General features: G+C 39.3%; 2 protein-coding genes across 3 annotated transcripts in view; both read right to left on the minus strand.

Annotated features, from left to right (window-relative positions):
- Nucleotides 1-858, minus strand: part of GJA10 (gap junction protein alpha 10) — a 1,545-nt gene extending 687 nt beyond the window's left edge. The window contains exon 1 of the mRNA XM_057379422.1: nt 37-858. Within this exon, the coding sequence (XP_057235405.1) occupies nt 37-858 (822 nt within the window). The remainder of the gene's footprint in view (nt 1-36) is intronic.
- Nucleotides 859-5,942: 5,084 nt separating this feature from the next.
- The window catches only part of CASP8AP2 (caspase 8 associated protein 2), a 20,672-nt gene continuing 755 nt past the window's right edge, over nt 5,943-25,859 (minus strand). The window contains exons 1-10 of one of the 2 annotated variants that reach the window (XM_057379420.1): nt 25,505-25,742; nt 25,036-25,111; nt 23,835-23,915; nt 22,449-22,549; nt 21,255-21,329; nt 20,466-20,581; nt 15,463-17,945; nt 11,520-14,451; nt 9,967-10,066; nt 5,943-8,646 (exon numbers count right to left, since the gene is read on the minus strand). In XM_057379420.1, the coding sequence (XP_057235403.1) occupies nt 8,590-8,646; nt 9,967-10,066; nt 11,520-14,451; nt 15,463-17,945; nt 20,466-20,581; nt 21,255-21,329; nt 22,449-22,549; nt 23,835-23,915; nt 25,036-25,084 (5,994 nt within the window). In that variant the 5' untranslated portion in view covers nt 25,085-25,111; nt 25,505-25,742 and the 3' untranslated portion in view covers nt 5,943-8,589. Of the gene's footprint in view, nt 8,647-9,966; nt 10,067-11,519; nt 14,452-15,462; nt 17,946-20,465; nt 20,582-21,254; nt 21,330-22,448; nt 22,550-23,834; nt 23,916-25,035; nt 25,112-25,504; nt 25,743-25,859 lie in introns of those variants that run through there. The other variant, XM_057379419.1, reaches the window with a different exon arrangement.

Genomic DNA, 25,859 nt, shown 5'->3' on the forward strand with positions numbered 1-25,859 from the left:
AGCGGGCGCGGGGCGCGGCGGGGACGCGTTGCTGACCAGGCAGGGCGGCGGCGGCACCACCGAACTCTTCTTGGAGTTGTACACGCTGGGCTCCTCCTCGGCGGAGCCCGCCGGCCACTGCGGCTGCCCGCAGAGGCTCTTCTGGATCTTCTTGATGCCCAGGTGGGCGATTTCGAGGATGTTGAGGAAGAGGGAGACGGCGGCGATGCTGTTCATGAAAACCATAAAGATGGTCTTCTCTGTGGGTCGGGACACAAAACAATCCACCGTGTTAGGGCAAGGGGGCCGAGTGCATTTGTAAAGGGGGGACATGTGAAACCCGTATAAAAGATACTGACCTATCATAAAGCCCACTTCGACCACTGACCGGGTCAGGATATGTAGGACATAGGTGCGCAGCAGGGACCCTCTCAGGGGTGCCTTATTCACTTTCTTCTGCTCCTCCAGCTTACGCAGTTCTCTCTCCACTCTCCTGTGTTCCTCGAGCATGGGCTCCAGGTCCTCGAGCTGAGCCCGSAGGAGAGCTTTCCTGTTCTGTCGCTCCTTCTCGAGCGCCCTTAACCTGTAGAGCGCGTGGCCCATGTACACCAAGGACGGGGAGGAGACAAATATGATCTGCAGCACCCAGTATCTGATCAAAGAGATGGGGAAGGCTTTGTCGTAACAGATATTGTTGCAGCCGGGTTGCTCTGTGTTGCAGATGAACTCGGACTGCTCATCATCCCAGACATCTTCAGCAGCCACTCCCAGCACCAGCATTCGGAATATGAACAGGATTGTRAGCCAGATTTTGCCAACTATGGTAGAGTGGATGTGCACTTCTTCAAGGATGCTGCCCAGCAAGTTCCAGTCCCCCATGGTCAGAAGTTCATTTCTGGAAAAAAAAAAAAAAAAAAAGTTATTTTCATAGAAATGAAATTCCAAAGAATTTCCAAAAAGAAATTCCCCGCTCCTTCCGTCCCACTAACGTCACTGAAACGAGACACATGAGGAAAACAAAAAGTCAGCAATAATGATTGTAGTCCAATGCAACAGTTAAGCAAAGGACCTTTAGGTATATTCACTGCCTTCCAAATGACTGATGCCTCATGGAAATTGATAGACTCAGCAAAAAAACCCCAACCAAACAACAAAACTGTGAGGGTGATGCTACAATGTRAATGTAGGAATAAAAGGGAAGAGGAGATACGTTTTAATCCCAAWGATGACATGCTAGCATTCCACTAGCAGCAGGAAATGTCATTGTCTGTTCTGGACAGAAAGTGGGTGTAACTATTTGGGGCAAGAGAGGTGTATAAACATACCACTCTGRCTCTACAGAGTTTTGTTTCCTAAGTTCTTTCTAGCAGTATTTAAGTAAATATATCCTCACCTTTGCATTATAAAAGCCAACMGAGGAGAGTAATGTATTTGTAGGAGTGTTATAATTAACCCTCCAAGTGAGCCTTTGATACCAGGACACTTCCCTCAGCTCTGCACTGGTAGAAATACAGCGTAAATATTGACACAGTCAATGTTGTGTGTAAAATAAAGAAGTTAGTTCAGAGCCACAAAAGCCAAAGCTTCTAAGAAATCAGCCCAAACTACTTCGTAACCCTGTCATAGCAATGTGCTTCTAATGTTTCCATTTTTCTCCTTTTCCTGATCTTAATTGAATTCTGTGTAACGGAATAATTTCAGTTTATGGTAAGAGCGTAATCTCAAATATCAATGATATAATTATTWTCAATTTGCTAGCAGACTAGAAATTCTAGTAGTACAGCCTATTCTATACCACTAGCATTGTAGACTAGAAATACACTGCTTTTAGAATAGAAAGTACATACCTGAGACAYTTCTCATTATACTGACTACCTCTGCATCTGCCTAAAAGTAACCAAATATTTTCATWTGATTATTTCAAACAATAAAAACTCATGCATATAATCAGTTAAAACCAGATGGAAATCCACCATTTCCCTTGGAGAAAGGTTATTTTTTGATTTTGTTACTTCTGCAAAATTCATCTGGTCATTTGTCACTATTAAAATCACTTCTATATTATATTTATGCCAGGTTTTCATCAGCTGAGGTATGAAAAAGCAGCATTAAACTTTAAATTTGTTGTCAGAGGAAGTTAAATGCTAAGATGCAAATACTCATGGGTTTAACTTGCATTACTTCAAGTTGGACAGGRACTTGCCTGCTCCATACTGCCCTAGGAGGAATTATATTTCTTCCACTTACCTTAGGAGAAAGCCCTTGGTTAGTTTCTTACAGCATTGCAGAAGGAGCATGCAGCACTGCTTCTTGTTATTTCTCAGAGGCCTTTCTTCGATAGTGCTAGGACATCTYGGGTTTTTTTTCTTTTTTTTCTTTTCCCCAAGAGCCAAAGCATAGACGTGGTACACTGAATGGGCTTCACAATTCTATGTAGCTGGATGCCAAGATCACTCTGTCTAAATTCATGCACAGTTTGAAAATAATCAGATGATAGGATGGTGCCTCTAGCCAAAATTATCATGCAATTATTTTAGTCAGTGGCATCTAACGAAGCCATTCCCCCAAGGCTCAATCCATACGGCGGCAGTTTGTAAAGTACCTACGCCTTGTTTTACTCAGTTCTTCAAACATCATGCCTCCACCCAGCTCCCAAATGAAATTTTATTTTGTAAAATGGCTAAATAGATAGCCTTTAGAGTACCATAGAGACTTACATTTTCTTTACATTCCATTAGTTTCGCTTTGAATCAATGCCCGAGGATCGATCGGTCATGTCCGATTTCATACTCTGTTGCCTGGTGAGTTAATTTAGGATGTGTTAGACTGAGCCTTTAAAATGGAAGCCACAGGACTGRGACTCGAGTCTTGAGTTAGAAACACAGGCTTTCAGAACAGTAACCCTTCATCAGCTGGGGTGAAGAGCCACCCCCAAGCCCATTCAGAACAGGTATCTGTGAAGACAAGATTTAAAATAGGAAGGCAAGCTGTCAAAATGGGATTTTGTGAGAAATCAGAGCCACCGGAGCTGAGTTGCTGATACTAAGACCTTCTATTGCCTAGTCCTGCTGTGTCCAAGGTCTAATTTTTATGGAAATTCCAAATACTCCTATTTCCCTTTCTTCTTGTGGGACTTCTGGTCCTTCCATTTTACAAGGCATATGAATGATTTCTGTTTCAGACTCTTCTCCCTAAAGATTTTTCCACTAACCACTGGCCCATTCTCAAAAGACAGTAGCCCTACCTCTTTGGAATTATCTCTAATCTGAACCACCCAGACCCCCACAGGTCTTTCTCATCCATATACTCTCATGTACCTGTCATTGGGATTTTTTCATGTCTCTTCTTTCCAAATCTGGTCACCAAGTCCCTAAGGCTTTTCCTTGCTGCTTCAGCTGTCTCGGACCTTTGACTCAGGCCTGGTGCTTTGTGCTGCTGAACCAAATGCTGTTGACCCAACATCTCCAGCAGCTTCCACAGTGCCCGGGYGTTTCTCAGGAGCACCCTCGTTACCTGTGCTGGCTGTGAAAACTGAGMAAAAGGCAAGAGCTGCAGCACCTGTGACATGTCCATGCTGTCAGAGTGGTGGTGGAGTCCCTTGCATTTGGAGATAACAAGAATCTGTGGTGGCTCAGGACACTCCCTTGCTACAAGCACCTTCCATAGACAGAATCAGCTTACAGTGTGAATGACAGCAGGCTGTGGGTGTGGATTTGTTGGGAGGGAATGTATCCTGCAGAGCAGAGATGGGACCTTGGCCAGTGGTGACTGGAATAGGCAACTGCGAGAAGCAGCACACTGGGAACCAGCACATCTTCATGCCTGACYTTCCTGGAGCAGGAGTGACCTCCCTGCTGGGGAGCAGAGACCCAAGGAACACAGTGCTGTGGCAGGAGCTGATTACAGCCAAGGAAGGTGAGAGGTCTAGTCCTGGGAGTAATCCAGTAACCAAATCCAGTATGGGGCATTTACTCTGTCTTGTGTGTGACAGCAGGATTCTGCTCCTGGGATGGGGCAGCCCTGGATGCATGGACAGTCTGGGGACTGAGGGGCTGGAGAGCAGTGCAACAGAAAGAGATCTGGTGGTCAGTGGCAAGCTGACCATGAGCCAGCTGTGCCCTGGCAGCCAGGAGGGCCAACCCTGTCCTGGGGGCATCAGGCACAGCATCACAGCCGGGCAAGGGAGGGGATTGTCCCACTCTGCTCTGACCTGGGGCGGCCTCACCTCGAGTGCTGGGGACAGCTCTGGGTAGCACAGTGTAAGATATTRAACTGTTAGAGAGTGTCCAAAGGAGGGCAACAAGGATGGTGAAGGGCCTTGAGGGGAGGCTGTGAGGGGCACCTGGGGGCACTTGGTTTGCTCAGCCTRGAGGAGACTGAGGGGASACCTCACTGCAGTTACAAGTTCCTCATGAGRGGAAGAGGAGGGGCARGTGCTGATCTCTTCTCTATGCTACCCAGTGAGGGTACCCAGTGAGGATCCAAGGAAATGGCCTGAAGATGCGACAGGGGAGGTTTAGGTTCGATATTGGCAAAAGGTTCTTTGCTCAGAAAGTGGTTTAGCACTAGAACAGGCTTCCCAAGGAAGTGGTCACAGCAGCAAACCTGACAGAGTTCAAGAAGTGTTTGGACAATGCWCTCAGGCAAATGATGGGATTCTTGGAGCTGTCCTGTGCAGGGCCAGGAGCTGGATCCCTCTAGGTCCCTTYCAACTCAGGATATTCTATGACTCTAAATTTTAAGGGGTAACTAGTACAAAATAAGTTCTTCAAATATTAGGTACAAATACACATTTTATAGCAGTGCAGCTTTTGAAAATCGCCAGGAATTCACACATTTWAAAAAAAGGATAGATGTGGAAACTAATAGTAACCTTATGACAGACACTATCATCAGCTTGTACTAATAGTTTACTATTCTAACATCACAAGAAGCTAGTGCACGTGCTTTCTGCTGTCTCACTAAACCCATCACAAAACCCTGAAGCCAATGGATGTAGAACAGCAAGCTGGATGACAGGCTGCAGTCCCAGCAGCTCAGATAATGAAATGCCAAGATGAGACTACAAAATTTTAGCTTGAACCTGAATCACTAGCCTTGCACAGTGTAACCTCACTGTCTAAAAGTAACCCCTTGGCTTATTAAAAAAAGTTACTTCACTTGAACTTGCTTGTTTTTCCATTTTACTACAGATGAACAGTAGTTACTACTGGTACTAACTCACTCCTTCTGGAGCAAGCTACCTTTCACAAAAACCAGCCAGCCACCACCGAAACTCTGTCCATCTTTCCTATGGAAAGGAATTTTGCTTCTGAAACACCTCTTGACTGATTCATAGATTCTTCTAAGAAATCCTTAAGCCTGTTCCTTGGCATGCTTTATTACTGCTGCCTCCCTTCACAAAGACAAATTGCTGAAGAATATTCTSCATCTGGTTTTAGAGCCAGTACAATTAGAGCAGATCTTACTGGCAACAGCTATGGATTGCTGGACTGACATCCAACAGAAGTGCTCTGAGTTAAAACAATTGCTGTAAGCACACCTTTAGCTGCCAACAGACTTTGCCTTATAGAATCCATCAAAATTCAATGCCTAATGCTCTATGATTTCACTACCATGCACATCTCCATAAAACACTGCTCTCTGAATTTCAGCTCTAGAAAATTTTTGAGTAGTCACATCCATTAAAAAAGATTCCTGTAAAAATATGTGTTGGATACAAGTAGACCTAATTCTTCAGTAGCAAGTTGGAGTAAGACTCTCAAAGGGCCACTGGCTACATTCTTRTGAAAGATCTTGGATATGAAAAGGTCTTTCTTCTTTGGAATATTGCACTCGCTAACTCAGTGTTTCCAGAAAAAAAAAGATGAAATTTGKAGGTCCTGATTCACAAATATAGTTTGTGAAATTCTCCAATTTCCAGACATATCCACTAAGCAATAAGCAGTATGTACTCAGAGCAGTAATTACAGCAGGGCAGCAGCTGACAACTTCCATGTTTATTGGCCAGAACATCAACATAGCTACTCACTTATACAAACCAACAGAAGTAAACTTCATGTGTAGMTGTCAACCCATTGGTCAACAGTTCTAGAAAATGTTTTGATTTACCTGAGGTTTCACAAAGAAGACTGTAGAATTACATACAGTACATTTGGCATATACGTATCAAAATTCTTGTTGGAGAAATAAATTACAAACCATGGTACAAAACCACTCCAAGCCAACCTTTGTTCAACAAGAACATGTATGTGAGTTTTACAGTTTTATTTTTTTGTATTGCTCTTACAGTAAGCAAACTATTTAGTTTATACAAAATAAACCTGTAGTTTTATATAGTTAAAAAAATCATCTTTGGCTAAACAAAGCTCTTCCTATTTTTATACATATATTTATATATATACAAACATCAGATATTTTACATGACCATGTAGGAACCTGTACACATAGATACAATAGAGAGAACATTAACCAAGTTTCACACTTTACAAAACAGGAATCCAAGTTAGACTCAAAACAGTCAAACCCTGCCCCCCATCACCTATACAGATATGAAAGTAAGTAAACACAGATAAGGAATAAACAACTTGTAATAAAATACTACCTGCTTTTTTGACAGAGAGAGGAAGCACTGAAGTGGAGAGAAGTGACTTCCCTCAGTGCCTTCAGTACTCTGCACATGTTRATCTTTAAGGATATGGTTAGAAGAGTACTTTCAGTACACGGAGTCTGACTCTTCCACAAACGTGAACACTTCTCTGCAAACTGACTATTCTGAAAACAGTTTCAGTTAGATTTAAATCTTCAATAAATTAACAATTGTCACAGATGTTTGTTAAGAACAAGCATGGGTTGGTACATCAATCCCCCACTGAAATCACCAGGCACTGCCAGCGTAGCATGGAAGGTGAGATTTGATCATCAGAAGCAAACGTTTCAGAAGCAAGCACGTAAGATGGAAGACTGTCAGAACTGACATCATCACCTCTCAAGTCACTCCTTCCAGCAGTTGCCRGAGCACTGCCTGACACAAGGACAATGCACTGTTTGGCAGCACGACAATCCATTCCGCAGGTCACATGTACAAAACTCCAAAGGGGTCAGTGACAACATCACTGACAAATTATCTGMTGGTTTATTAGAAAGAGAAATCTGTTCCATTAGTTGGAGAAGGAACAAAAAAACCATGCTGACATTGAAGAAATGGCCACTGGACTCTGAAAAAGAGCCAATTCAATCCAAGTTGAAAGGCAATGCACTTAGGTGGGGCTGTTAAATGAAGTCTAACTGTACTCAGCAGATGCTCAGAATGAATAAAGACTACAGCAATTCTGAYCCTCCATAAAGAATAAAACTTCAAAAATCAACAAACTCATTAAACGAAAACCCTTGCAACTTCCAGGAATGTTTCTCAGGGAGAAGAAAAAAAAATTTTTAGAAATTTTGGATAAAACAGCAATATGTATGAGATATGTGTGTGTGCATGTGTGTATATATATATATATATATATATATATACACACACACACACACATACACTTTAGGTATGTTCTAGTAAAACTGGAAACAGTTATAACAGATTCTTTAAAATAGAACATAATGAATTTCTAATGCACTAAACAATTTGTAAAGATAGATGCAATTGCTGTCAAAACATGCCAACTTGACAAGCTTTTGAAAACTGCTTGTTTTTACAGAAAAGTTTTGCTTCTGGTTATGACTACAAAGCCACATTTTATGAAACTGTAAATGTCTGTTTCTAAATGAATTTTTAAAAGAAAATCAGTTTTCAATTTTTAATTTTTTTTTAACAGAATGTTTATTATGTTGAAGACCTGAATATTAAGTACCTTTTCCAGATGTAATTTGGAACAGGGAAACACAATGGCCTTTGCAGAGTGGCATTCATGTAAAGTGACATTTATGCTATCCTGCACACTGACTGTTCTGAAAACAAAGTCTGTTGGAATTAAATCTCCAGTAAGTAAACAATAGTCACAAATGTTTGTTAAGAACAAGTTGCAAGATCCAMCTATTCCTGAGCAACAGAATTCAATTACTAGATAAGCAATGTTTGGAATCATTGCTGTCATTGCCCTGCCTTATTTTAAAAGAAAAAGGCCTCACTTCTTAAAATATGTTACAAGGTCACCAAGATGACATAATCCTGGAAAATGACAGGTATCTACCAACARTTCCAAAGCACGGTTCCAAAGCACTTTTTAAGATCACAGTTTGACATCAGCAGACGCAGAATTTCTGGCAAGTGAAGCAAGAGCCACCACTCCCGCTCAACTRCTCACCCTTGTCTCTGCTCAAAGAACACCTTTAACTAATAGGAGATGTCATCCCCTYGAAATGACACTGCCCCATTTGCAGTGTCAAAGCCCTTTCTTTCCTAGCCACTTTCTTTGTGAGGTTCCCTCTGTGTTATTGTTGAACTTCAGAGGAATCGCAGACACATAAATTACTAACAGTGCATTGGGTTTACCAAASTAAGAACTCTGACTTGGATATTTCCCCGTAATCCCAACATGTGAATGCACTGGCTCTAGTCCATCCCTCCAGGTAACAGCTAAGCCCTGGAACCATGAAGCAACTGGTGTAAGTCTACTTGCACTTGGATTTCTTGAACAGCTTCATTAATTGCTTGAATCTTTCGGAAACCTAATGGAAGACARAAAAAAAAAAAAAAGAAAAAGACACATCATTAAGATCTCAGATTTCCATATCTACCAAGAAAAATAGATCTGACGTCATCAACTTTTCTTTAAGAAAAAAATTTTCTTCCAAGAAATCTTAGCAGGAGGATTTTAGGAGCACCATTACCAGACTAACTAGATCTAGGAAACTTTCCAATACCTTTCATATGTGAAATAGCTTCCAGGTTAATCCAAGAGAGCTAGAGCCAACTACTGGTTTAACATAGGTTTCCCTACAAGAAGGRGGAAAAAAATGAAGGCTTCGAAGCCAATTAGCCTTGAATTTGCCAGGCATAACCATGAGTAAGATRCAAATGTAAAGATAAAAGCTTATTTTGTACTGCACAAAAAGCATTGTTTATTGGTCATTTTTTACCCTCTAGTACAATTGTTGCTTCAGGTATTTTTGGCTCATCGTGGAGTAATCTGCCTGCCAGGGCCTTTACATAGCTGCTCTGCAGATGAGAGCAAAWAATCTTTTTGCTGAACATAGCTACAGCTGACATAGTGACCTCATTCAGCTCTAAGTTGGTATTTCTTACTCCTATACATATATTGCTATAGCACACTGATGACCCACCAAACTAACKGGGGAGAGAGGCAACACTGTTTTATTCAACCAGCCACCCCAACAGCTCCTAAACACCACAAAGATCCTTCAACCATACAATACAACATCCTAAAAGCCAAATCCCAATCATGCAGGATTCCCTAATAGATCAAACGTGTTTCTCCCTTTCTAGATTAGCAGGACACAGAGTAAGAGAGCTATTCAACTCAAGCATAAGTTATATGATAAACCTCTGGGAATATTCTGCATTAACATCTGTGCCTTTTGCAACTTTTTAATTAAAAAAAGAAAAAAARRWYYTYMWWAAAAAAAGTTGTTTCTGCACAATCATGGCACTTTTCTTCAGCTCTAAATTTAATATTTTTCTAATTAATTACAGGTGTGCAAACACTCCAGGCCTCTCAAAATTACCTTTATCTAAGCTAATACAACAACAGAACAATCCTGTTRTTCCTGCCTTATGAGGGGAGCAGTTTCAATGTACTAATCAAACAGGTACTGAGGAATCCCCATAATACTCTTATAATGGGTACTTACTTTTTAAGAAGTAACAACTGACAGAATCTAAGATACTTTTTTTTCAAGAATCCCCCAAAAAAGACATAAGGAAAAGAACACTATAGGTTTGCAGAAGATCTCCTAAGATTTTTGTTCAACTGCAATTGTAAAGGAAGAAATGTTGCTGTTAGTAAATAGAAGAATGACACCACCTACCTGGTTTGGGCTTTTGTTCAGCCTAGTGGCCAAGGAAATAAAGGTTTTGCTTGATGGTCCTTTTTTCTGACATTCCARTAAAATTTCTCGGTCATCATTTCTACAGCAAAAATGAATTTTTAAAATATTAAAACACAGAGCTGTGTATATGCACACAAGCAAAACAATACATACAGGCATATGTAAAATTCTGAGGATTTCCAAACTACAGAACATGAATTCAAACAGCAGCAACAAATTCATGGAGCATCCTCTCTTCTCCAGCAGAGTAATAGTCGGTACAAACAAGTGGTAGTGGAGATTATGCTCCTCGATTAGTAACGTGGGATTGTTACACTAAAGTTAGCCCCAAAACAAAGCCAGAGAGTTTTAAGCTTCTAAAATAAGACAATTACACTTGAATTGAGAGGAACTCAAATTCAACTGGGGTCAGTAGTTCCAGGTGCACTTGCCTCAGTTTGCRTGGCTGAGCAGTAGCTTTCACTTAAGGCCCACAGATGTTCGAAGACAAACCAGAGAGATGTTTAACTTCTTTAAGTGGCTAAATGTAACAAACATACTTAGAGCATATCTACTGTTCACATGAGAGAAAAGAACCAGGGAACTACTCTGAAGTGTGTCACTGATTTCCATTCAATTTCAAAGAAAAATGTAATGGCTAGTTATTAAAATAAATACTTTTTTTTTTTTAAGGTACAGTTCAAAGACAAAAACTGTGAAACTGAAAATCTGGCCACATTCATAAGGAAAACCTTGGTTTGCACCTTAAAAATATCACATTAGCTTTTGCTGTCTTCTTTCCACAATTGAGCTGACCTTATTTTAAAATACTATCTAGAAACTTACTTTATATCTGAACTATAGTTTAGAAAGCCTCTCCTGAWAATTTTAGAAACCCCTTTATAAAGTGTTGATTGTGTCAAGTTGTAGCAAGACCAGGAAAATCTGCCAACCATAGTTTCTTAAAAATAAGAACACACTACAGTGGTTTTGTACGTGTACAGCCRTATCATTTGTCACCCATATCCTGCAAGTTGAAGTATATGAGTTGAATGGTTGACTGGTAAATTTCCACAGATTGAACAGCCCAGACCTGAAAACAAAAAACTGTTTGCTCTCATGCTTTCCCCCAGTGGGGGAAATCTTAAGCTGTTTTCCTCCACYAGTCACCAATGCCTCACAGGAACATCATGGACCTCCATTCCCTACCAAGCATGGCTGGAACTTTTGGACAGAGAAAACAAAAGAGMAAGGGGAATAAAAAGGACAGACAGTGCATTACAGTAGGTCTTATTAGCTCAGCACATAAGCTTTCAAAACAAAAGCCAAGAGGACTCCCACTTCGGGAGATCTGGGTAAGTGATGGACATCAATCTCCCACAGTAATCCTGCCTTTTGATAAAAGGAGGCTCCCACTCCACTTTTTAGAGAAGGGTGTAGAGCTACCAAATAACTTCAGTCATCAGCTAAATACCCTTTTCTTACCTTTTTTCGTTGTATCACTTATTTAAAAAAAAAAWTAGAACAATCAAACAGATCAAATCAGAAAATACCTTGTCCAGGAAACTATTACTTCTCCCTTCTTTTTAATGATGTTTTTGGCATAAAGGCTCGGTGATGATGGAGATGAAGTCAAGGGAGAAGAGTCTTTGTTCTGCTGTAGCTCATTCTTATTGGAAGATTGTTTGGGTGATGAATTTGTATCTTCTGACCTGATAATACTTTCATCACTCCCCTCATGTGCTGATTCAGTTTCTTTTCGTTGCCTTTTTGAATCGGAATTCTCTTGAACAGTCTCCTTTTTCCTCTTTTTACTGGTTTTATCATCYAGACTTCTCTGGCACCCTCCATCAATCTTTGAATTGGGTTTTGTTTCAAGATTACATTCACCTGCTACATTCTCATTAGAAAGCTCTTCTGTTAAGTCTAGAGATGCATCAAGGCACTCTTCCAGTTCTTCCTTTTTATCACTGACTTCTGAATTTCCTGTASAAGTTTCCCGAGTCCCATTATCTGCTCTGGATTCCACTGCACGACATGAAGTTCCATTAACAATATTATCTGTTATGTAGGACTTCATACTGCATTCAGCAGGAAARGAAGTTTGAGATCTAACATGCATTTCATCTATGTTTTTGGATACTTGCCATCTCTCTGCCTCAAATTGCTTAGAGCCTTTATCCAGGCTTTCAGTGTCATGGCTCTCCTTGTCTGAAGATTTTCTACAGGTTCCAAGCAACCTTGTAGCTTCTTCCTTTCCAATACTATTGTATGACTCCTTCAGAGGCTGAGCTAAGGCAGGACTTTGTTCTTGTTCAGCACCGATATGAGGCAAGTGATCCATCTTAACCAGATCTGGTTCGATAGACTCTTTCACAGTGGCACTCTGGCTGTCTTTTTCTTTTCCCCCAGTTCTCATTTCTCCTTTTCCAATCTTGGCTGAGGATGCCTGTGCCTCCTTCACTGGAGTAATCTGATCAGATGCTGGTGAGGCAGATGGCACTGCACGCCTAATCTTTACAATAAAATGATCATTGGATTTCTCCATGATGACGGCTTGCATTGGTAGGCTGGGGCGACACTGAAAACCAGCAGCAACAGGCCGACTTGTCCACGATGATGAACAACTCGATTTACTGCTTGAGTTATCGGATTCCAAAGCCAAATGAATGTCCTGCTCAGTGGCATCTTCCTCTCCAAGAAGTGCATCTTCACTGTAATGTGCACTAACAACACCTGCAGGAGCTGAGCTAGAATTATTCTCAGATTTTAGGAAGCTGAGGTGAGCATCTGATTTCAAAGGTGATGGAATAGTYAAGGAAACAGCCAAATCTTCCAGAAGGATAGAAGAAACACACGACTTATTCTTCTGTAAATTGCATTCATCTTCTTTGCACAAAGCTGAGTTTGTAGAAACCTCAAACATACAGCTCTCATCCAGCACATCTGGATCAACAGGCATCTGAGGCCCAGATGCTAATGAGGGAGCTCTTACAGGTGAAACCATAGTCCAGCTAATATCCTCTTCCAGTCTACAAACCAGTTCTGCCTCCTTTGAAGCAATGTCTTGCTCCAGTTCAGGATTATCCCTGCATTTATGACTGTCTAAAAACTGTTTCTCCGGAGTCCTGAATTCACAATCATTTCTGTTGATATTGCCACCATTTTTTTCCAAAAGATCAGAACCTTGCAATAAGCTTTTGAAAATTTCACCCATTTGAGCATCRCTTACAAGATTAAATGTAAGACTGGATGCTTGTTGTTCTGTGAGAAGCTCATAACTAAAATCTGACTTGTTAGCATCTCTGGACAGCTGGAGTCCTTCCTTTTCATATTTTACACCCTTTAGTGGAGTAAGAGTACTTTGTAAATTATTCTCTTTAGAGAGGTGAACTTTTGCTTGGGAATTTCTTGTGTTATCAATGGAGTTAAGACATTTTGTAAAGGCAATTTTTGGCGGTGTACTTGTCTTATTTTTCTCATGGTGACATTTAGGTTGCTGATAATCTACAATTTGCTTTGAAATATATTCTTCAGGCTTTTGAGAACCATCTTTCAGGGACTTTTTTCTAGATCTCTGCACATCATGTCTATGACTGATCTTGTGGTTTTGCTTTMCGGCCCTTTCAAACTTCCCTTCCTCACCCTCATTTTCCATGTCACATAGTTTTATTATAATTCTCCGTATCTTTTCAAATAAGTAATCAAGCTGTTCATCTACAAATTTCCACAATTGTTTCTTCATATCTGATACTTGCTGTTCAAAAAGACGGTCCACTAYTGCATTCTTCTTAACTTGTTTAAGTTTTGACTCTATAATATCACATATATTCAACTTCAATGTGTCACCTAATGCACATATCTTTGAAAAATTCAAGTATCTTATTAATGCTGTAAAATTTATGATCCCAGATTCTATAATTCTGTGAAAATGCTGAACTGGGAAGTGTACTTTGAACTTCATATAACTTCTCCTCATCTGTTTCCGGATAGCTCTGAGCATCTGCATAATTTCTTGTATATTTGAAGGTTCCACAATAACATGAACTATTTTTTCAAGACAAGCAATGCTCACAGTTTTGGTTTTCCTCATATGCTTTGAAGATCTGAAAGTCTGAATTGTATGCCTCTCTCTGTTCTTTTGTGTGCTTACTTGCACAGAAACAAATTTTCCATTATCTTCACTGCAGTGCACAGTTTTGCTATTTTGATTTTGCGGACTGCTGGTTAAATTTCGTGTCTCAGGTGAAGCTTTCGGTCTTGACTTTTTTGTATTTTCAGCGCCTCTCTCTGGTTTAGGATTTTCTTCATCTTCATCACTACTTACGATTTCACCTTCTTCTATTTCATCTGAAGAGATACTTAGCTGAGACTCCATCTCTAGATGTTCATCAGACAAGTTAACTGGCTTTTGATTTTCTTTGTTTACCTCCTTTGATAAGTTCTTTGAGGGACAGATGACAACTGCACTTTCAGGAAYTAAATCTATGAAAAGAAAGCAGTTTGCTAATCACCAAAAAGAATGCAATTATAAACAGACATTTTCAGAAAAAAAGGGCAAGATTCTCTCCTGTAAACTGACTATTCAAAACTGATTGTTTGAGCTTGGGAAGGCTAACCTATAACAAGTTTGGGTGGTTTGCTTCAGCAGCTGCTGGTTTAAGGGACTTTTTTTGAGCTTTAAAGGGCAAATTGAGCTTTATTTTGAGCAAATTTTGAGCTTTAAGGGACTTCAAAGCTTTGCCAAGCACATGTGAACTATCTCACAAATACATTCATTGAAAAGAGAAAAATACAGCAGTTTTCATCAGTTTTGAATTTCTTTCCATTTACTTCAACAAGCTTTTTGATTACTGTACCAGCTAAATTGTAACTGTCACATCATTATGGACTAACATTTACATACAATAGGTGGTGTCTCTCTTAACAGTTTCAAAACTGAAAGAAATAAGAGAACAAATTATTGTTACTACCTATTAACATTTTAATAATCCGGTAAAGAGTTATGCTCTTAAACACAAAACAACCGATTTCAATGCCACTCTACCATTTCTTTTCTAATAAGAAATCTAAACTTCCTAGAATTTTTGTTTAAATTCACAACTACTTGAAAGAATATGAACCCACATAAATTTTGCTTCCACCATTATGGAACAAATTTTTTTTTCCAGAAAAAGCCTAAAGATATCTATGCAAAACAAGCCACAATTAAGAAATTTGTATTTATTTTTTAGTAACACAACACAAAACTCTTATTTCAACCAGTCTTCGGTCAGTAGTGACCAACTCCCAATTTTTAGAGCACTAATTATCAAATAGTTACAATTTTGTTTGCAACATTAAATGTTTCCACTACTAACAAAAAGGACCACTGACACACACACATTTTAAGAAGACACTATATTTTTCAGAAAGGAGTTAAATGAATTAATTTCTGCTTTCCATGAGCAGATATTCAAAGCTTTATGTGGAAAAGAAATTAGAATATACAAATACCTTTGTTGTAAGTCTTCACAAGGCCTTTACAGGGACTTTCTATCTTCAGTGCTTTAGCCAAAGGACGCATTGGACTGTTCAGTGGGCTGATTGCCTTTGGAATGTACCTCAGGTGATTGAGATCAATACTCAGTATTGAGCTGTCATCATCAAYAGAAACTGGGTTAGTTTCTCTCCCTTTAGAGAGAGAAAGTGCTGTTGCAGTATTGCTATCAGTTAGGTCTGGCTCCAGATCACAAGTATTCTGGTCAACTAGTGGTTCATCCTTATCAGCTATCATAGTTCTGTCCARTGAATGGGATGTACTCGTATTAATTTCACAGATACTCTTTTCCTCAATGGAATAGTCAATATTTGCTGCAGCCAAGTGATCACCATCCCTCACTACTTCCATTAAAGAGTCTGGTTTTGTTTCACTGATACCATCTGCAGTATCAGAGGACTCCAAGTCGCCAGAACTTCTGGATTCCAAGTCATCTAAGACAACATTTTGAGAGCCACACTGATCTGCAGAGCTTTCTGTGTCAGCAGCCAGCCATATTTTATCTTCCTTTTTCTTCTCTGCTGCTGACTCCTGAAGGCCTCCCATACTTGCACTTGTAGGTTCAGGTTGTGCCACTTCTGCTGCTRGTACATTATCACTCTGCATCTCACCCTCTGTCACAGGCAACTCTCCACACTCTCCCACACTTCCCATCACCTCCAGGGGCAAAGATTTAGAGTGGTTCAGACCCACCACTGCTGCTGTTTTTACTGAGGCTTCCAATTCAATGGGATCACAAGCCTCTGCTGCTTCTGACAGCGTTTCAGCCTCCATCTCATCAGGAACCAGCACCTTGGCTGCTTCTGGCAAGGCGTGGGGCAGTACCTGACCCACTGGTGCTTCTGGTAAAGTTTCTGAGCTCGATTCATCGACTGTGGCTGCTGGCAACGCTTCAGACTGCACCAGATCTGCTGCTGCTACTTTCAAGCCTTCATTTTCAGAACTGACAGAAACAGGCACTGCTGGTTCCAYGCTGCTCTGAGCCACAGTGTCCAGAACTTTTAATGTTGAATGAAATTGCTCTGTGGGACCGCAGCCTACAGGGTGGGCAGACTCTAAGAGTTCTGCTTGCAGTGTGAGCTCTGTACCTCCCTCAACAGCAGCCTTTTGGCAAAGTGTTCTAAGTCCATCCTTTGCAGAGAGACATTGCTTCTTATTAGGAGAAAGAGTTAAATTTAGCTTTTCCATAAAGCTAAGTTTTAAGTCTTTGCTTTTTGGCCCAGTGCGATTACCTTTAGTTTTGCGAACTTTATTGTTTTTTAAACTACTGCCTGCTACTCTGGATGTTTCTTCCAGCTTACAGGATTTGTTTCTCTCACTTTTTGTAACATCTGTACCTTTCTTGGAGTCTTTCACAGATTGGTGAGAAAATTCTTTTGCGACTTTTTTATCATTTCTAAAATGTCTATTTTCATCCTGATCCTCTCTTTCCCTTTTCCTTTTCTCTTCAGTTCTGTGTCTTTCTGATTTGGAATGTGCTGTTTCCCATTCATGTCTACTACTACTTTCCYTCAGGCGTGAATGTTTATGCTCTCTGCTGCTGGAATTAGAAGGTGAAGTCCTTCCTTCTCGAGGGGTATGATCATCTGTTCCTCTGTCTCTTTTGCAGTCAATGTGTTTTACTCTYCTGGACTCTTCCATACGACATTTACGTGATTCATGAAGACTCTTTGAATGCTCATTCCTTGGGTGTGGACTGCTCCCCCTACCAGGCCTCCTTGGCTGTTCTTGCAGCTTCTCATTCAGTTTATTTTTCTGGCCAGMATGCTTTTCACCTTTATCATGTGTTTTAATGTCTTTTTTTAATACATTTTGTAATCTCTCATCAGCATACGATTCACCTCTGGTTTGAAATCTGTCTTTACCAGCTGTCTGTTTTTCCCAGGAAGAAACACCCCTTTCTACTCTTCTTTCTCCACTTGGACTGCATTTGAGTTTCATGCTCTGACTTTTTTGTTGCAACTCATTTTTACTAGCCTTCTCTGAAAGCGTTTTCAGCTTCTGTTGAGGATCTGAATTCCCCTCCTCACTTTCACCATCATTTCCAGTGCCCTGATGTACTTCTCTTTTGTACTTGTTGACATTTCCCCTACAATACTGTTCATTACTTTTAGTTTCTTTTCTTTCCTGTCTGTTTTCCTTGCCGGAAGTATGGTCATAGCTCAGTGCACATGTGTGAGAACCATCATTGCAGAGCTCTTCAGGAGGGTACCTCAGCAAAAATGGAGTGTTCCTTTTCTCAGAGCCAGACTTCCCACTGTCTGTGTTATGAGACGAGTAACCGTGGTATGCATCTTTTGAACCATCATTTTTCATTCTGTGTTCCATCTTCATATTGTCACCCAAATCAGAGGGTCGGAATTTGGAATCTTTTGTTTTAATTGAGCCTGGAAGGTATGCTCTGCTGAAAATACTTCGATGGTTGGGAAAATCTGATAGCCTGTTTATAGAAAGAAAAAACGTTTTTTAAAAATTTATTTAAACAYAACTAAAGTGAACTGCACAGAATCCATGTATCTGTGAAAAATTACACTTTTTTTCAAAGCTGAAAAAAATGGGCAATATAAAAAGGTGTTTTAAAATTTCCATCAGCACAGAACAAACAAATATAACTTATGTATATATTCCACAGGAAATTAATCTGAAGAAAAGTCAAGATTTATGAAAAAATACTATATTGTGTCTAGTTAACAATATCAGTAATTCAAATTAGTATTTCATTATCCAGCAATAAAAAGAGCTTTCCAGCAGAAAAAAAAAGTTGTTCTTTACAGCATTAGTGATTTAAAATACTAATAATAATACTAAAAATAATAATTTTAAAACCATCAGTAAGTGAATAAACTACATTTGGGAGTTGGTGCAAACTCCAGAAAGCAAGTAGTACATTATGATAACCAAGCCTCATCAAGGCCACATGCTACTGCTGAAAAGTAATTATATTAAAAATAATAAAGAAAATTAATTTTATAAGGGCACATGTAGCCTGTACGGCCTAAATTCCTATTCATGACTGAGAGAATGCATCAGTTACCTGCCTATTAAAAAAACTAATCAAACAAGAAACCTCCCAATCCCACTGCAACAAGACAAAACCCAAAACCAATCAGACTCTTTTCTACCATTGTCAATACAACGTTTCATTAAACTCACATGAATAAAAGACAAGGCCACCCTTCTTATACACTTGCCACTATATAAAAAGAATGCTGTGTGGACTTCTTCCACGAAAAGGAAACAGAAATAAAAGTCATACCAACAAATCATGACAACAAACCACTGAATATCTGGCTCTGTTTTAGAGTCAAGGATGAAGTGGCTGATACAGACATTTGGATTTGGCCTAAAATTCTATGATGAAACAGCATCCAGTGGTAAGGAATCAGCACAAGTGTACAACAATCCYGTACGTATCTCTAATACATAATAGGGTTGATTTTGCTTTCTAAAATGGAATAMTTCCTATGGGTCAACACAGTACTTTTAAATACGATATGAATACCTTATACAACTGGGCATACTCCAAAAATGTGACATTGTGATGTGAACTGAATGTTGAGTGCAAACAGTGCTGCAGCTGTTGTAATACAAACCCCTTTCCTCTATTTCTGTTTCATTTTGAATGATACTGGTAAGTTTTCCATATACTTTAGGCTGGCTATTAAATCTGTATACATATGTGATTAATGYAATTGGTATCCAAGGCATGTTTGTTTGGTTTTTAGTTGAGGGGTTTTTTTTGAGATAAACACTAACAACTCCCTGAGACATACTAACTATTATTTGAAATAATCTTTACATATAGAAGCATTGTTTAAGCTAAGCTAATTTACTATAAAYCATGCAGCAGACAAGGCATGTTTCCAAGATCTCAAAGTTCCACTTTCACCACAATATTCCATGATGGATGCTTCCAAAATACCTAGATCAAACACCTTGTTCAAAAACTTACACCACCATCAGATGGTATTGCAATGTAGCTTGCAAAGTATTTAATGAGGTCAAATATTCAAAAGAAGTATTTTTTCAAACAATTTAATTAAAAAAATTAGATTACTGCACTCGAAGGTGTGAAAATGACAGCTGTTTTGTGAAAGCTGATCAATTGAAAGAATGACACATGTCAAAAACTCTTGACCTCCATCAGATTGTGTCTGGTAATTTTCTGTATTTAGCAAAGAAACCTGCATAGTTTATATGCATGTAGCCTTTAGCACAGTAACGTCAAAWGAATGTCCAATGAACAAGAAAAGGTGTTCTTTAGGACACCTTTCGGTGCAAGAAAATATCAAATGGCCAAATCAAAATACAAACAAACCAATGATGTGTGACACAAGTGACAAGCAGGTTACCTCGTGACAAGCTGGGGTCCTGAATCCTGAACCCCTGCTCTGGTTTCGCGTGGTTCAGAAACCTTACTGTCAGCTACTTTCCCATCCGTACTTTACTGTTTTCAACTCCTCACAGTAACATTAGTAGTACACAAAAATAACCAAGAATTYTCTAGTTGTTATTACCCAGCACTGAAAACAGGGATTTCATATCTTGCCAGGAAAACATTATATAATCTATTCCTTTTCACTTGTTGTCTGAAAAGTTTAATGGAATTCATGTCTTGGGGCCATAAAACAGACACAGTTCAGCTTCAAAACTAGTAAGGTATCTGCTTTTAAACATGCAAGATGGTTAGATAACCCATGAGGAACAGTTACAAACAAAAATCTATGCAAGTGGTCACCCTTTGGATTCCTTCTTGGTTTCTTAAGTAGAAACCAAAGACCTCATCAGGCAAAGATACTTACGCATTTCCTCTGATTGTACTGGTTCTAAACTACACAATTATCTACTAAGCAACTGATACGTCTCAAAAAATTTCTTAAAATACACACAAAAATTTCTAAGAAGTATATAAAGATGATCAGAGAAAAAGCATGTTTTTAGTTCTACTGTCTATTTGTACCTTTGACGGAGATGACTGATTTCTTCATCCTTACGGTTAATCTCTACTCTTGCTGTTTTGATAAGGGCTGAAATATTCTTTTTCAGAGCTAGGTTTTCGTTCTGTAGAATGACATTCTGTTTTAAATACGTATAAAACAGGTAGCAAGAGAGAGAGGGAGAGAAAAAACAAAGATTAGCTTGGGTATCCAAACATGTAATGAGAAACAGTGCAAGACAACCACTAGAAAAATGTGCCATCATTGGCAAAGTGATAGTAAAACATATATAAACTGTGTTGAAGAAACCAGAATTATTGAGATCCAAAGCAGTTGGCTTGTATTGGTTTTTTTTTTTTCCCACATCACTCATATTAATGCCCAAATTTGTGTTTCTGGTAATTRTTTCAAATGCTTTAAGCATAAAGTTTACTAAGACTGAAATATGCCATAGAACAAGTAACCATAGAACTAAAAAATTATAATCCACCTCTTTGCTTCATTCTTTTACTCAATTTATTGTTTCCTTGGTCACTGTGTCAAATGAGAGATGTACCTTCTAAGTGCTTTTAGAGAAAGAGGGTAATTGTATTTCTTTCAAGATATCAAAACCAACTTTGAGTGCTCTGTCATTCTTACATTTCTAGGTATAATATTCGAGAATCCTGTCAATCCCAGAAATAGTCCCTTCTCTTGATAATTGTCCTTGGCAAAGCCTGCTCAGAAAGGCAGACAAGTTTTACAGAAAACAATGCGGAATATCCAATTCACTTTGTATGATCTTGACAATATTTTTCTTTGAACTACAATACCTGTGCCTGTATTTCTTTAAATTTCTTCATCAACTCTTTAATTTGGTGCTGACACTTTCCATATTCTGCCTGCAACTGTCAGAGAGAAGAATTCATAGCACAGAATTGCACAGAAGAGTTACTTCTCTAGATTTATAGTTAGTTAATACAGTAATGTATATTACAAACCCCTGTTTTTTCCCCCAAAGCAACATATTAAAGCCATATTTAAACACAAGTCTTCAATATGGTTCAACTGGTATACAAGTCTCTAAAATGACACACTCAGGTAAGAGGACATCTATGTGTGTTTGCCTAACAGCAATATGCTAAAGAGTAACAGGAAGCCATATTATTGTGTAATTAAGACACGACTACCAGGGAGCACRAGTTTCAAGAGCCAAATACATGGGGACTTGCTAGTCAGAGTTTGTGTAGCACGGAATAGGTAAGGAAAAACAAAACATAAAGTTACTACAAACAAACCTGGACTACAAAGGACATGATCCTGCTGAGATCACAAATAAAATAAATTTGGCATGAGCTCTTCTTTAGAGGTAGATRGTGACAAAACTCTCACAGGAGAATGGACGACTTCCATTCAAACACACAGTCAACAGCTTTGACTTGCAAAGTGACTCAGTAGAGTCCTGGAGGTTTCACTCCTGGTCCTTCTAATATCTATGGATGTCTGTCCCTTTTACACCCTTTAAATGTGTCTTACAGGTCAGGACTGGTGATGCTACTTAATTGAGTGTTGTCTTGACTTGCTAGAATCAGTTACCTGTTGCACAGCCACCYTCAGTCTCAAGGACAGAATTTAACAACACGTAAAATAGGTCATGGATTTCTCTGCTTTACTCTGGTAAAATTTGTTTGGAGTAAAGTCAAGACTAACTTTGTATCAGATGCCCAAACAGATCCTTGACTGAAGGGAAAGCACAATATATTTTCCCATAATGTAGCTGATACATGAACTGCATGCAAAGGGTGAAAAATGAGAACATATCATGTCACAGAGTGGCAGATTCACTTACTCAGATGAACTTGTTGTCGAGCACACTCTTGTTTCTACTTATGTAAAAGCAATTTGCCTGTATTTTCCAACAATGTGGGCATGTTGACACATTTTCTGTGCTTTACCTTTTACACAAGAAAATTTCAAACACCCCCCCCCCCAAAACACGAGGATTTTTTTTTCATTTTAATACATACCTCATCATAGGATGCTTTCTTTGCAGTCCCTTCTTCAATTAATATCTCATCAAATAAATTTAAGCTGCTTCTAGATGGTGTAAAATTTGGAGCAAAATTGTCTATAAAAAGAAAATCAATTACATAAGGAAAAAGGTATTTTTTTAGCCATGTTGCATTTATGTAGACTGTTCTATACTGTCTGTGCATTTGGGTTTTACTTCTTGTACTTAGAAAGTAACAGCACACAAAATAAGGCATTATTACATGCTCATGGCATATCATGTTTCGATAACATACAGAGATTTCTTGAGACAGACCTCTGGAAGCAAAATGAAAGTGAAATGGAAAGAAATGCAAACAACCAAAACCAACTGACAAGCCAACACCCAAACTATTCACATGACTGATCACTTTTTCCTCAAATCAACCTAGGTGCTCTGTTCACCAAATACACTTAACTGACAGGACCTGGCTTATGACACCCCTACATTACAGATCTATCTATTGGCTCTGTACAGAGCAAAGATCTTACCACTTATCTCTTAAAAAAAAAAAAACAAAAACAAGGTCCCTCAAGACTGGACTACATACAATGTTTTCATTAGRTTGTCATTCCTCCTTCTGTTTTTGATATTTACTAAACAATGCASCTCCATATGTGAAACAAGAACTTAAGAAATACAAAATGTAAAGCAAGAAAAAGATAAATAGATGCTTCATGTGTGTAGGATATAGTATAGCCCTTCCATAAAAATTCAATGGTCTTACAGCAGTAAAATCAGGAGAGAAATAATGGCTTAAATACTAGAAACAGTACATTTCATTAAACAGTACACTAAGACTCATGAAAAAGAACATATACTGGATCCATTTATTTCTCACCTTCAAAGAAGTTAAAAGAAGAAATTAATTCCCATTAGCGTGTCAGATTATTTAGAAAGTATCAGAAGGTTAAAAGGATCTCCTGAACATAGAAAGTATCACATAGAAAGTAAGTTTTGGATCTCTCACTGGGGATTTAGTGATTAGTGACTGTTGGATATGGTCCTGGAGCTTACAAAAACCCTAAATAAAGGTGTTTTTTCCCAAGGTAAAATGTTCTAGATCAAGGCACAGATAAAATAGCTAAGGTTTCTCTGTACCCYTTAACAAGCCCAAGTCTCTTCAAATAGCCTGTATCAGAGGAAAATTGTATTTCATTCATTCAGCTAACAGATTTAAGAATTYTCTGCTGCATTTATACAGCCTAACATATATGTCTTGAATTTAAACAAAYTGCTCACTGAAGCCCAGGTTACGCCAGCTAAATGCAAACTTACAGTTGAATACTATTTTACTTGAAATCAGCCTAAGAAGCAGACACTGTAACATTTCAGGCCAAGCAGTGAGACACAATCAACCTACCAGAAACCGACAAACTGCTGTCCAAGCCATCATAAATATCCACTGAGCTCTCATCTCCTTCCCTGAAGGGAGAAGCTTCAGCTACAGCAAGCAAAAAAAAAAAAAAAAAAAAAAAAAAAAAAGCAAGCAAGAAAAAAAAAAAGTCAAAGTAATCATTTCGTAAACTGCAAACTCTACCTTTCCTATAATGTAAGTGTGCCTTTGATCCTACACCAGTAGATAAATAGTAGAAATAATAGCACAAACCAGTAAAGGATGGCCATTTTATCCAGCAAACTACTGCTACTGCAGAGAAAACATCTTTAGTCACCAGGRAGCAAAGACCAGTTCATAAATACTACAAGAACTGTGCATAAAGCAAATTACATGGAAATTTTAAAATGATACATTAAGTAAAATTGATCTAACTTTGAACCTGTTTTTTAGAATACACTGAATACAAAAGTTATACAATTCAAAACCAAAATAATTGATTCAATAAAATCACAACTGTTAAAAGAAATATTTCTTGTTAAAAATAAAGTGTTGTAGCAGTCTGCATCATAATAGATTTGGTTTAGTACTGCCATCTACTCACACACTAACTGGTTCTGTAAACATATTTTAATCTAAATCTCCTCAGTCTCTCTTCCTGTCTTTTTCCAATGCCTCTTACCACTCTCATGTTCTCTATGTGAACCTCTCCAGTTATGCAACAAATATTATCTCTATAAAGAAAAACATCAATATCCACAGTCCTTTTGAGGCTGGGAATCTCACAAATATGTGTCAAGTCAACGAGCTGTGGAGCTGGAAATAAAGAGCACCTTGATTATGGGTAATGTGGCAGATGACAGCACGCTGGCTCTTACAAACAGCAAACAAAGGAGCTGTGCCCCTAACTGCTCAAATCCAAGCTTCATTAAGATATAGCTGAAGGTTAAATTATACAACACGAAAGACAGGGGAGAGTCCAGTTGCAGACACCCCCTCAAAACATTCCAGAAATCCAAACTACACAGTTACGGTTTTACATACAAACTTACTAATGGGATATGGCTTACAATGATATTGTGCCACAGCCATTCAATTACAGATGAAGCTCATCAGCATTTGTCCCAACTTCAAATGTATTTTCTAAGTTAATTTTGGACCTATTTATTTGCACAAGACTGCTTGCATGAATTCCCTGCWAACCAGAAAGTAATCTAACACTTCTTACCACTGTAGCGGATATCAAACAGTCCCAGTCCATCCTCATCTGCTGCCATGATACAAACTCCCTATGGCTTCCCCATCTACGAGTAAAATATCAAAGAAAACTAATTAATTGCCAATTACAGAACAGCAACAGAAACCAGCAGCATCCTCAAGTTACCTGTGGCCCTTGCTCTTCAATAAAATACAGCGCTAGCATGAGAAAACTCCTGTACCAAGGCAACAAAATCCATTTGCAAGAAATGTAAGAAATTATCTGTTACTTAAATAAGCATTCTGGAGATCTTTATCTGTCTCTCACAGATCCCAAAGAGACATTTTAATATGAAAATTAGCACTGCATTCTATGAACAGGTTATCCGAACAAGCGTTTTACCCAGTTGAAATAACCTGATTTGGTAACTCTGATTTCYTCCTTACTGATAATTTCTGAGCAAATTCCCCTAGTCTGATAACACCAATCAAGCCAGTACCGAGCAGGGGCTGGCAGGGGGAAGGCACAGGCACTGAGCAGCGCAGAGCAGCAGCCAAAGGCAGCGGCCCTTCCTCACTCCTCAGATCTTGCCCTCCCTGCAGAGGCGGGAAGGGGCTCCCGCCCGCCCCAATTCCTGCCACGGCGGAAGAGCTCGGGACCTCTCGGCCTCAGGGCAGGCGCACGCTCAGTCGCGGCTCGCACAGCCACGGGCGGCCCGGGCAGGGTGTGTGTGCCCGAGGGGTGCCGTGCCGGGTGCCGTGCCGGGGTGCGGGGCGGCGGGACCCGCGCAGGGCCGGGAGCGCTCACCGGCCGCCTCCGCGGCGCCGCAGGCCGGGCAGGGGGCGGGGCCAGCG

This window comes from Malurus melanocephalus, unplaced genomic scaffold (genome assembly GCF_030028575.1).
Source record: "Malurus melanocephalus ecotype Western Australia unplaced genomic scaffold, MMel_1.1 scaffold_405, whole genome shotgun sequence".
Classification (NCBI taxonomy): Eukaryota; Metazoa; Chordata; class Aves; order Passeriformes; family Maluridae; genus Malurus; species Malurus melanocephalus.